Genomic DNA, 12,727 nt, shown 5'->3' on the forward strand with positions numbered 1-12,727 from the left:
GTGGTCAACCTAGAGTGGAGACCTGCAAAAATGATGTCACCCTGGATCCCCCAGATGGTGTGCTCACGCACACACACACACACACACACACACACAGTGTCTCAGCAGCTAACTCTTAATGTGAAGGTGGATTGTACAGTGTAATGTGAATCTGTGCATCTATGCTTACGTGGGCAAAGAATAATAAACTCATTATTCTTGCATAGGCCAGGTCAAAGTAAGAGTTCAGCTCAGGGCTGGTGGGTAAACTGTGGTTTTAAGATAGTCTGAACTTTCTCAGATTAAAAAAATTTTTAATAGTTGGGTGATCATGGAGATGGTAGACCCTGTGAAATTAGTATAGAAATAACTACAGTTTAGGAATTCATGGGAATTGAAGTGTGTGGAGAGGTTAATAGTTTATTAGTGTGATTTGACTTTTAGGTCATAAGGTTTTTGATGAAAGAACTCCAGTGGGAAATCATTTCCCATCTTTCATGGAGGAAGGGTGGTGCAGGTGGGGAGTAGGCATTGCTTCCAGGAAAAGTGCAGTGAGGGATGGAGAGGGTTGGGCATCTTGCCATGTGGGGTGCAGAGGGTGCTGCTGCCTGGGGTGCCCCCTGGGGATGGGACCCTGGAGTGAAGGCGCCCGTGTTCCTGGCAGATGATGAGCACGTTTGGGAGGATGATGGTGACGCCGGTGGAGCTGCACAAGCGCCTCAACACCAAGGTCTGGCAGGACCACACGCAGGCCTGGGACACCATCTTCAGATCAGGTGAGAAGGGTCCTGCCTCTGCCCACACCAAGCCCAGCAGCCCTGCGCCCTGCGCCCGGCAGGAGGGCTGGGGTGACCTTTCTGGACTGACTACCTTGGTCTCCAGAGCTGCTTTTTTCAGGCCACTGAGAAAAGGGTGGGCAGTGCCTTCCCCAGGGTGGGGGTGGGGGGGTGTGCTGGAACGCTCCAGGGGTCTGCCGAGGCAGATCCTGCACCTGACCCTGGATTCGGGGCTAGAGTACAAATGCTTTTAATTGCCAGGTGGGCACTGAGTCAAGGATTTTGTTTTTGTGTTTCTGAAAAGGGTGGCAGTGGGTCAAATAAGGTTGGGAACCTACGCCTTAGGCTTGGCAAACCTAACCCAGGCATTTGCAGGTTGCCCCCATGTAGAGGGATTCTAGGGGAAAGGCAGGGAGTAGCTTTCGGCCGTCTTCCTTGGGTGCTCACACCCCAACACCTAACTAGCTGCTGTGGGGCTGGCATTCATGGAGTTCTGACTCGGAGCCGCCCTCCCGAACAGAGGACAATCGCCCATGTGGTTTTCTGGGCCTGTAACTCTTTACTGGAGTAAAAGACCTCCTCTTTCTCCCAGACTCCTTGCTCTCTAAGCGCCCTGCAGCTGGGCACCATCTGGGGGCTACTTAGAGATGCAAACCTCCAGCACTGCAAACCGCTCCAGTCCCCTCCCTCCAGAATTAATTGGCATTGCCACCCCAGATCATCCACTGAAGCAGAACCCCCATTTTCACAAAAGCTCCCCAGCTCATCCTTTGAGACCCCTGAGCGACTCCGATGTACCTATATATCCAAGGAGGAAATGCAGCCTCTCAGCAGGGCGCCGAACCCAATGCGCCTGATGGAAACCCCTCCCTCCATCCTGCTGAGTCCCAGTGGGCCTGGCCTTCGCCTGGATCCCAGGGGCTCTCAAGGCACTTAGTTAACCCACTGCCAGGAGTGTCCCTAGAGCGAGGTTCTCTTGCTGTGCTTGGCCTCCTCTTAATCCCAGCTGACACCCTCCCCGCTTCCTCTTCCAATAGTCAAGTCATCTATGGACAGACAGTTGGACACGCCCTCTGGGACGCCCCACACGGCCTTCCTCGCCGAGGTCTATCAGCACAGCCGCCTGTCCAAGAAGGAACTGTATGCGGCCGTCACCGAGCTGCAGCTGGCGGCGGTGGAAACGGTAAGAGGAGGAGGCCACTTTGCTGCTGAGCCTGCACAATGGTTTCGCCAGGCGTCCGTCCGCCGGCCAGGACACCCCCTTCCACAGGCATTCCCTTAGCAAAAGCGGAGCAGCGCCTCCGAGGTGCTGTGGGAAGCCACAGCACGGCCCTTGACCTGAACACGTGGTGCTTGGAAAATTAGGGTGCTCTCTTGACGACAGGCAGCCCTGGTGGTCTGTTGTTGCGGTTCCGACTCCTAGGGACCTGATGTACAACCCGATGAACCACTACGGCGTCCCCTCAATGGCTTGAGCCCCTCACTGCAGCCCCCGGGTCGCTCCATCTGGCCCCAGGTCTTCCTCTTTTTTGCGGACCCACACGGTGTCCTTCTCCAGCGGCTGGTCTCTCCAGACACTATGTCCCAAGTTTGTGAGTCGGAGTCTCATCGTGCTTGCTTCAAAGGAGGCGGAGTGTGTTACGTCTTGGGCTGCTCACTGTGCAAGGTTAATAGTTGTAACCCTCGAGCTGCTCCAGGGGCGAAGATGAGGCTTGCTGCTCCTCTAAAGATTTACAGCCTTGGACACCCACCGGGCAGTTGTACTCCGCCCTGTAGCGTCACCATGAATCAGAACTGATTGTGTGGCAATGAGTTGACTTGTTTGTTTGTTTTGCACTGACTGGGAGTCCTGGCGGCGGCGTGGTTGAAGCATGGGATTGGTAACCAACAAGAGGGCAGGTTGGCAGTTCAAACTGAACCGAGGCTCGACGGGAGAAGGATAAGGCTTCTGCTCCTGTAGAGATTTATCATCTCTTAAGAGCTAGGGAGAGTGCAGTTCTAGTCTGCAGGATAGGGTTGCTGTGAGTCGGAACCAACTTGATGGGCGTGCAGATACGGACTTAAGGTACCAACTGCAAAACAAAAACAAGCCAAAGCCGAACCAGTTGTCATGCCACCAACCCCCACCGTGGGTGACAGTGGAACTGGGTTCCCCAGAGTTCTCAGTGACTGGTTTTTGCAAACAAGATCGCCAGACCTTGACTTCTCGGTACATGTAGGTGAGCTCCCCACTCCAGCCTTTCAGCGAGCAATCCAGCGTCTGCGCACTACCTGGGGACCCGGAAATGCAAGCTTGGAGATAGTACGTGCCCTGAGAAGCCTGGGAACAGCTGGGGGATTCTGAGTCAGGAAAGTTGCCTTTCCTGCAAGGACAACCATTCTCAATTTTTAAAAACAGGACGTGTTTCAGGTGATTGCATGTTCCCACAAAGTGCCTAACCTGGTCCATGACTGACGATGAAAATTCTGAAATACTTTCTAATCTAAGCTGATGCTTTTCCCGTCCCCCGCTGAAGATGGCACGAGAGAGCGTTTGGAAAACTCCATTTTAATTTTAAGGGAGCGATTTAGTTTTAAACATCAAAAGGCCACCTCCAATGTGGTTGAACGTCCTCCTAGCTACTTAGTGTAGCCCAAACTCCAAGATTGACGTCAGGGTCTGCATGGATTGGACTTTCTTTGGCCCGGTTTCCATCGGAGTTCTCGCTGGAGGGATGCCTACCAATATTCCCCATAGGCCTGACATCTCACACGGTTCCAAACTCCAGAAACCCACATCCACTAACATCGAGTCGATGCCGACTCACAGGGACCCTGCAGGACAGGGTAGAACTGCCCCGGTGGGTTTCTGAGATGGTAACTGTTTATAGGAGTGGGAAGTGCCGTCTTTCCTTGTAGACCAGCCATTGCTTTCTTGTCTTTTTCCAGAGTCTCTTGTTTGGAGAAAAAGCCATGGACTAGTCAGGTGCTTATTTTTCCTCTCGCTCCAAAAAGCTGTCAAAAGTGTGGATTCATTGTAGAGCACTTTCCTGTTGGGTCTCTTAATCCCAAGAGACCCTTGTTGGGGGGGGGGGTCCTCAAGTCGGCCTCGACCCATAGCAACCCCGTGTACAACAGAAGGAAACACCGCTGGCCCTGTCCCCTCTTCACAAGTGTAGTTGTGTGTGAGCCCGTTGTGCAGCCACCATGTTGATCCACCACGTCGAGGGTCTCCCTCTCTTTTCTTGCTGTCCTTCCACTCTACCAAGCGAGAGGTCCTTCTCCAGGGACTGGTCACTCCTGACACCCAAAGTCTCGCCATCCTCACTTCTGAGAAGCATTCTGGCCGCACTTCTTCCAAGAGGCCCTTAGACTGATGAAGGGACACTTTCTCTCCTCCTTTTCCTCTCCCCTCCTTCCCTCCTTTCCTTGTTCCTGGCTGGGCCATGGGCCCCATGAAAGCAGTGGCTTCTTAGTGTTGTCCACTGATATGGTCCCCAAACCTGGAACAAGACTTGTCACGTCGTAACCCAAACCCGCTGCCATTAAGTCCATGCCAACTCAGCAACCTTGAGGGCAGAGGAGAACCGTCCCTTCAGAGTTCTAAGACTGTCAATCTTACAGGAGCAGAAAGCCTCTTCTTTCTCCTGAGGAGCAGCTGGTGGGTTTGAACCTCTTCATGTGTAGCCTACTATCCCACCGGGGCTCCTCTGCATACCATCAGTGTTCCATAAATATTTGTAGAGTTGGTTAAAGAATTCAGCAACTATTGAGTGCCTGCTATCTTCCAAGTGTATCTATATATACATGCCCATGTCTGTAGACACATGTGAAGGTGTATGTGTAGATGTACAAGTCCAAGGCACTTGAAGGACCACCATGAACCAGAAACGTAGGTCTTTCCTCACCCTCGGGGAACTTCCACATCGTGGAGAAGACAGAAGCAGCCAGACACACAAACTGATGTGGTCATCACAGAGAGTGGGGCTGGCCCTGGAGGTGATGCAAGAGGGAGGAATGAGAATGGAAGGGAGCTTCTCCCTCTGAGGAAGGCATGATGGAGCTGACCTGGAATGAAGAGCAGGAGCCAGCTGGACGACAGTATAGTCGGAGTGTGCCCAAGGTCGAGGAGAGAACACCCCCAGAGACGCTGGGGCAGCAAGGACCAGGGCCAGGTGTGTTAGGAGCTGAGATGGGAGATGCCGGGGCATTCATGAGGGCTGTGAGGGCCTTGGGAACACATCTGGTTTCTATTACACCTGCAAGGGAGTCTCCCAGAGGGATTGAAGCAGTGGCGTGACCTGATGGGATTTATGGGTGGAGGAAGGACTTGTGGCAGCAGCAGGGCAGTTACAAGATCTGCTACCTCCTCTGAGGTCAAGTCAGGACAGCTTATGCTCCTGAGGTTTCCCAGGCCACTCTCCCCTGGAGCCACCCCTACCCCCAACCCCCACTATCCTAACAGGGCCCACAAGGTCTTCCATGGCTTTGGTGAAAGCTACAGTTACCTGCGTTCAGGAAACGCGATTCGGCACTTGTGGTGAAGGACCCCTTGATAGAGGGAAATCTTTTTCTTGTTTAGTCCTGGCTCTTCTTGAAAGGCGCCTTTGGCAAATCAGAGGCATAGAGAAGTGAATCTAATTTGTTGGCCTGTGCCCACTTCCTGTTTTGTCAATGACACGCTTGTCATCATGGTGTCCGTCCAGGGTTTAGTCGAAGCCCAGGCTGCCGGTCCCCGGACACTCAGAAGCCTGCCTTGCAGGCATCTTCTTCCAACAGTATTGTGTCTCACTGAGTCCGCTCCTCCCGAGCTCTGCTGGGTGGCCTTCGGTGGCACATGTCTTTGTGTCTGTACATTGGCTAGCTCCAGGGGAAGAGCTGGTTCCAACGTGCTAAACCAGCACCAAACAAATGATTGGGTCCGACAAGCAGTGGGGAATAGCATCACAGAGCTAGCAGAGACGGGGCTGCTTCCATTGCCTTTGCGTCCCTTTGCCCTTGGAGAGGAAATTGAGACCGCCATCGAGAAGGACACAGGCCCGTTGGGGCTGGTTCCTTGGCACTCTCAACTGGATTCTGGAATGTCTGATCCGGGCTAGTCGGCATCCTTCTGCCAGGTTTCTTTGCATGTGGCTGGGGTCCCATGTGGCGAGGAGACCTTTTGATTCTCCCGATAATTTGGGAGGATGGGGCAAAAGGTTCTTTCTTTTAAACTTGAGTGATGTAGTTTCTGGCCCTTGCTCAACTGTAAGGTCAAAGGAACATGTTGGCCCCACCCCCTCTCAGTCCTTCTCTGCCCACTCCAATACTTGCTTGCACATTTTTGTTTCTCAGATGAGTGTAGGTTTCCATGCAGTTCCAAGAAGTGATCATAGAGTGGGGAGTTCTGTGTGCCCTCCTCCCAGCCCCCTCCCCACCCAGTCCCAGGGGAGTATCTTGATGTTTAGAAACCAGAAGAATTCCAGATTCTTTGTTGTCTCTGTGTGGTGGTTTGTTACCTTTGGGTCAATTGCTACCCATGGTGACCTCAGGCTGATCAGAGAAGAACTGTTCCCGAGGACCCCCACCCATTGACATCTCCCCCAGTAGATGCATCAGATGCATTTCTCAAACTGCACGAAGGATCCCTGTGACAGGGACAGGCAGCGCTTCCTTTCATTGTACATCCAATCACGATGGGTCCAGAGCCAACCAATCAGCCTTTCAAAAGCAGATCTCTCCACCAGACTTCCCAGGCATCTCTGGGTGGGTTCGAACTGCCAACATTTTGGATCATACTCCAGTGCTCAACGGTCTGGGCCACCCAGGGATACTCCCTAGTGGTAATATCTTGGTGACTACAGTACAGTATGAGGGGGACTCAAAAAGTTCATGGGAAAAGGGAATGACAAGAGATGGGATTTTCTCCACCGACTTTTTGAAGGCTTTGTCATAACACAGTGGAGATATCAGCATTGGGTACAAGGCGCCAGCCAAATCCAAATTTCACCAGTTACCCATTTATGCTCAAACTAGTCTCATTTCGAACTGTATTCTCCATGCTCAGTGTGGCTGGTTATCTAAATAAATTTATTTTGCTTCCCTCAAAAAATGCCTTATGCTTAATCCACCTGAGGCTGTCAGTCTTCATGGGAGCAGAGAACGTGTCCTTCCTCCCGAAGAGCAGCTGGGGAGTTCTTCCAATGTAACAAGATCTGATTTCTTCCAGGCACAGAGAAGGAGGGTCCCTGGGAGAGGGTCCCAGAGATTCGCACAGGGAGGGGCTAGCCATGTGCTTCTACTCTGCTGAGAATGATTGAAGGCAGCCTTTCTGCAGAAGTGTCACTCTCCACCTGTTTGGTTTCCAGACCGCAAACAGCTTCATGTGGATGCTCTACAATTTATCCCGAAACCCCCACGTGCAACAAACGCTTCGCAAAGAAATTCAAAGTGTGCTTCCTGAGAACCGGGCGCCCCGAGCAGAGGACTTGAAAAACATGCCGTATTTAAAAGCTTGTCTGAAAGAGTCGATGAGGTGAGAACATATCCCCCAATCGACGGGAATCTTTTAGAAAGAAAATTGTTCCCCAGGAGACACAATGCAATGCCCTCCCCTCCCCCCACTGGCATCTCCCTCAGTAGATGCATACGTACTTCTCCAACTGCACGGAGGAACCCAGGCACCATTTTTGTTTTCTGTCACTTGGAAAAGTTCTATGAAGTCTTGGAAAGTCGCTGTTCAGTAGGAATAACAAGACTGAAGGACCGACATAGCAGCTGCCGCAGGGGGCGCCAACGTAGTAACCATTGTGATGATGGCCATCCCCACAATTGGTATTGAGCCCAGGCTTGCAGCCCCTGTGTCCATCCTCCTCAACAAGGGCATCCCTCCTTTTCCCTGCCCTTCCACTTGACCCCAGCCTGATGTCCTTCTCCAAGGACTGATCTCTCCTGAGAGCATGCCCTTGCTTCTAAGGAGCATCCTGGCCACGCTTCTTCCAGATTGTTGCTCTTTTAGCAGATGAAAGGATAGTACTAGAGGGAGATCATAGATCCCTTTCACCTTATGAAGAGCAGATAAACAAAGAAGTCCTAGAACCAACATCAGGCTTCAGGGAAAACGTGAAAAGCCTAGCGGAGACAGAGGAACATCATGGTTAACCACCCATCAGCCCGGTAGTCTCAGTCTAGGTCATAGAGTCGTGCAATTAGGTTTGCTACTAACCTGAAGCTAAGGTTTGAACCCACCCACCTGGTTCTGAGAGATGGAGGCCGGGGATCCGCTGTCATCCAGATTCCAGCCCTGTGGAGCAGTTCTACACTGCACCACACGGGGTCGCCACGAGTTCAGATTGTGGAGGCTTAGCCAATGCAGTGAGATGAAATGGTAGCGGCAGCATGTGTTTATGAAGAGCTGCCACCGGGTACTTTGGGGGCACAAACTTAAGCAGCAAGCATTTATTTAACCAGAGTCTGCATTCAGAGCAACATAAGTGCTAGACTGTGGTCTGTGAATATCTTTGACCTTTTAATGTTTATTTATCTATTTTTAATCTTTAGGCTTACCCCGAGTGTGCCTTTCACGACTCGGACCCTTGACAAAGCAACGGTTCTGGGCGAATACGCGCTCCCTAAAGGGGTAAGTATAGTTGACTATTCTGGAAACATACAGAGGAGCCCCAGTGGCAGTAGCTGGTTATGCATTGGGCTGCTTGCTAACTGCAAGGTCAGCTGTTTGAACCCACCCGCTGATCCTTGGTGGAAAGAGGAGGCTATCTGCTCCCGGAAACATCTACAGCCTTGGAACTGACCGATGGCTGTGGGTGGGTCTGGTGGGAAGGTACTGTTCTGGTCATCAGACCTTCCTGTACCATCCTTTTTTTTTTTTTTAAACTGGGAGAGCATTTACATTGGAGATAAAGCTTGCAGCACCCTTGGCTATTTAGCATTATACTGGGGATCACTGATTATGGAGACAGGGAGCCTGGGAGTGGGTGACAGATCCCTGGGCACTCTCATCTGTGAAATGGAAGTGGGAAGGGCTAGGTGGTGGGAAACGATATGGAATCTTCTTCTCATCTGGGGTCTGTTTGTTACTTGTTCTCCATACGGCTTGAGGGCCAGCACGTTATGAATCTGTGGGGGACTTTTATATTTGGAAAACGTGGCCGTCCAGACGCTGCCTCTGGCTGATGTGAGCGCCCTGTGTGTCTGTGTGTTTCTAGACTGTGTTGATGCTGAACACCCAGGTTCTGGGGTCCGATAAAGACAATTTTGAAGACTGCAGTCAGTTTAGACCTGAGCGGTGGCTTCAAGAGGAGAAGAAGAAGATCAACCCCTTTGCCCATCTGCCATTTGGCATTGGGAAACGGATGTGCATCGGCCGCCGATTGGCCGAACTCCAGCTGCACTTGGCTCTGTGCTGGGTAAGACCCTCTGCCTGCTTTTCTGTGCTGGGTCAGAACCAGGCCAGAGGATGGAGGGCTGACTGTGCTTGTGTGTGCACTTGCATTCCAGATCGTCCGCAAATACGACCTGGTAGCCACCGACCAGGAGCCCGTGGAGATGCTGCACCTGGGCCTCCTGGTGCCCAGCCGAGAGCTCCCCATTGCCTTCCGCCGGCGATCAGATGCCGCAGGTGAGCTCTGGTTGTTGGCTCCCTTCCATAAGGTGCAGCCAGTGCCCAAGGGTGAAGGCAATGCAGGATCCTGCCTGATGTGCCCCATGCGGTGGGTGACCTGCAGCAGTTGCTTCACCTCCCTGCTCTGATTTTCCCACCTTCAACATAGGGACCGGAAGTAGTGCTCATCGCAGAAAGTCCGTTCAGATGCCCTCAGCTTTGCCTGGAGGCTGGCCCGCAGGAAAACACTAGCCAGCGAGTGCACATGGGAGTGTGGCAAGCCTGCCCAGTGAAGGGTCAATTGATAAGTAGTTTAAGTTTTGCAGCAAGCAGTTAGCATCTTCCGGTTCTGGAGGCCACAAATCCAGCATGACTGTCACCGAGGCCCAAGTCAAAGACGCTGGAGGGGAGAATCTAGTCTCTTTTATTTTTTAATTAAAAGATCATTTTATTGGGGGCTCTTACAACTCTTATAATGATCCATACATCTATTGTATCGAGCATATTTTTATACGTTGCCATCATTCTTTTCTAGACATTTACTTTCTATTGAGCCCTTGGTATCAGCTCCTCTTTTTACCCTCCCTCTCTCCCCACCTCGTGACCCCTTGATAAATTATACATTATTATTACTTTCACATCTCACACCAACTCCTGTCTCCCTTCCTCCATGGTTTTTATAGTTCGTCCTGGAGGAGGGATGTGTGGTTATGTGTTGATTATTGCAATCAGTTCCCCCTTCCTCCTCTCCTTTTTCCACCTCCCTCCTACCCTTCTGGTATCACTACACCCACTCCTGTTGCTGGATTCGTTGTGTGGTGAGCTCTTATCTCTTATCTGTACCTGTGAACATGCTCTGGTTTAACACCAGTGAAAGGCAGGACTAGGGTCATGATGGGGGTGAGGAAGCCTCAAGGAACCAGAGGAATATTGTGTGATTCATTGGTGCAATCCTGTGCCCTGGTTGACTCATCCCTTCCCTGTGACCCCTCTCTGAGGGGAAGTCCCATTGTCTACAGATGGGCTTTGGGTCTCTGCTCCAACCCCCCTTGCTCTCAACAATATGGGTTTTGCTCATTGAGAATCTAGTCTTATGACTCCACAGTACCCACCCACCCCGGCAATGACAAACTCCTGTAGGAGAGCCTATCATCCAGCCTCACATGTAGAGATCTGCTTTTGCAGTCCCCCTGGATTGCTCCAGTGCCCACCCGCAAGCATGGCACAGTATCGCCCACTTTGGGAAACCCTGACTGTTGTGGTTGTCAGATGCCATCAGATGGGTGCTGACTCATGGTGACCCGATGTACGACAGACAGAACACCACCTGGCCCTGCGGCTGCCTCACCATCTATTATGTTTGAGCCCATTGTTGTAGCCATTGTGTCCATCCATCTCGTCGAGGGTCTTCCTCCTTTTTGTTGCTCCCGTACCGAGCGTGATGCCCCTCTCCAGGGACTAGCCTTTCCTGACAACGTGCCCGAAGTTGGTGAGACAAAGTCTCGTTGCCCTTGCTTCTGAGGAGCACTCTGAAAGGGTCACAGACTCTAGTTCCTGTGATTGCAGGAGGCAGGTCTCTCTTCTCTCGGCGTCTACTGGTGAAGGCCGGGGCCCAGCTCCTGTAGCCTGCCGAGAACCTTTGGTTGATGGCCCTTCTCCATCTTGAGGGACCCCTTCCAATCTCTGCACCCACTCCTTCTGTCCCTCTGTCAGGATAATCTCCCATCAGGGCTCATTCACTTACTCACCATTTCCATGTGAGGGAGTGTGCTCAGGGGCTCTGGGGGTGAGCACCTGGATGTGTTCAGGGGAGGTTATTCTGTCCGCCGCCATTGTGTTCCCATAAAACTTTATCGATAGAAACAGACTATGAGCCATATTTGGTCTCAGGCTCTTGATTTGCCAAATCCTCGCATCTATGTGTGTGACCCTATCCATTTTTCTCTATCTATTGATATTAAACAATAATGGTGACAAAACCAAAATCAAACTCACGGCCATGGAGTCTGTTCTGATCAGAGCTACTACACGGGCAGAGGAGAATGAGTCCTGTGGGTTTCTGAGGTTGTAATTGTGTACAAGGGCAGACAGCCTCATCTTTTCTGTGAAACTTTATTGCCTCAGAAACCCTCCGGGATCGCGATGGACCAAAATGGACTGCATGGCGGGGGGCTTGTTTGGAAGTGGTTTTTGACTGACAAGTGGGGTGCTTTAGAAAATCAAGAGTGAATAGATGAAATTCCCGCATAAACTCCGAATGAATACAAGTGTCTGGTATCATTAGGAAAGCTGTAAACATTTGAACCCCCTCCCAAGACAGAGTGGGGCTGGGCAGGGTAGCAAGGGGATTCTAGCTTTTTAGAGGAGATCAGGCATGTTCTGGGGGGTGTGGCTTTTTAGAAAACCCTTGCCTTAGAGCAGGGAAGACCGTGGGGTCTCTTTATCATGGTGAACCAGCCCTATTTTGGTTTTAACTTTTATTAGCAGGAACACTCATGGTTTGGGCCACCATGACATTTCTTTGATGTCTAACGGGGGTACGCTTTATTTTCAGAGCTTTGAGGAGAGACCGTGAACAGTGAATTTTACTTTCTCGCAAGAATGATGCTCCAGCCTCTACTGCAGGAATGAACGCCCGATTGGCCGAACTCCAGCTGCACTTGGCTCTGTGCTGGGTAAGACCCTCTGCCTGCTTTTCTGTGCTGGGTCAGAACCAGGCCAGAGGATGGAGGGCTGACTGTGCTTGTGTGTGCACTTGCATTCCAGATCGTCCGCAAATACGACCTGGTAGCCACCGACCAGGAGCCCGTGGAGATGCTGCACCTGGGCCTCCTGGTGCCCAGCCGAGAGCTCCCCATTGCCTTCCGCCGGCGATCAGATGCCGCAGGTGAGCTCTGGTTGTTGGCTCCCTTCCATAAGGTGCAGCCAGTGCCCAAGGGTGAAGGCAATGCAGGATCCTGCCTGATGTGCCCCATGCGGTGGGTGACCTGCAGCAGTTGCTTCACCTCCCTGCTCTGATTTTCCCACCTTCAACATAGGGACCGGAAGTAGTGCTCATCGCAGAAAGTCCGTTCAGATGCCCTCAGCTTTGCCTGGAGGCTGGCCCGCAGGAAAACACTAGCCAGCGAGTGCACATGGGAGTGTGGCAAGCCTGCCCAGTGAAGGGTCAATTGATAAGTAGTTTAAGTTTTGCAGCAAGCAGTTAGCATCTTCCGGTTCTGGAGGCCACAAATCCAGCATGACTGTCACCGAGGCCCAAGTCAAAGACGCTGGAGGGGAGAATCTAGTCTCTTTTATTTTTTAATTAAAAGATCATTTTATTGGGGGCTCTTACAACTCTTATAATGATCCATACATCTATTGTATCGAGCATATTTTTATACGTTGCCATCAT

At 51.6% G+C, this 12,727-nt stretch overlaps 1 protein-coding gene across 1 annotated transcript in view; it reads left to right on the forward strand.

Moving 5' to 3' along the window:
• Nucleotides 1–11,969, forward strand: part of LOC101646845 (1,25-dihydroxyvitamin D(3) 24-hydroxylase, mitochondrial) — a 22,100-nt gene extending 10,131 nt beyond the window's left edge. Inside the window, exons 5-11 of the mRNA XM_045295481.1 lie at nucleotides 644–755; nucleotides 1,793–1,938; nucleotides 7,082–7,248; nucleotides 8,274–8,352; nucleotides 8,939–9,139; nucleotides 9,231–9,351; nucleotides 11,888–11,969. Of these exons, the coding sequence (XP_045151416.1) occupies nucleotides 644–755; nucleotides 1,793–1,938; nucleotides 7,082–7,248; nucleotides 8,274–8,352; nucleotides 8,939–9,139; nucleotides 9,231–9,351; nucleotides 11,888–11,895 (834 nt within the window). The 3' untranslated portion in view covers nucleotides 11,896–11,969. The remainder of the gene's footprint in view (nucleotides 1–643; nucleotides 756–1,792; nucleotides 1,939–7,081; nucleotides 7,249–8,273; nucleotides 8,353–8,938; nucleotides 9,140–9,230; nucleotides 9,352–11,887) is intronic.
• The last annotated feature ends 758 nt before the right edge of the window (nucleotides 11,970–12,727 follow it).

This window comes from Echinops telfairi, unplaced genomic scaffold (assembly GCF_000313985.2).
Source record: "Echinops telfairi isolate 266 unplaced genomic scaffold, ASM31398v2 ScPeMD7_5592;HRSCAF=6446, whole genome shotgun sequence".
Taxonomy (NCBI): domain Eukaryota; kingdom Metazoa; phylum Chordata; class Mammalia; order Afrosoricida; family Tenrecidae; genus Echinops; species Echinops telfairi.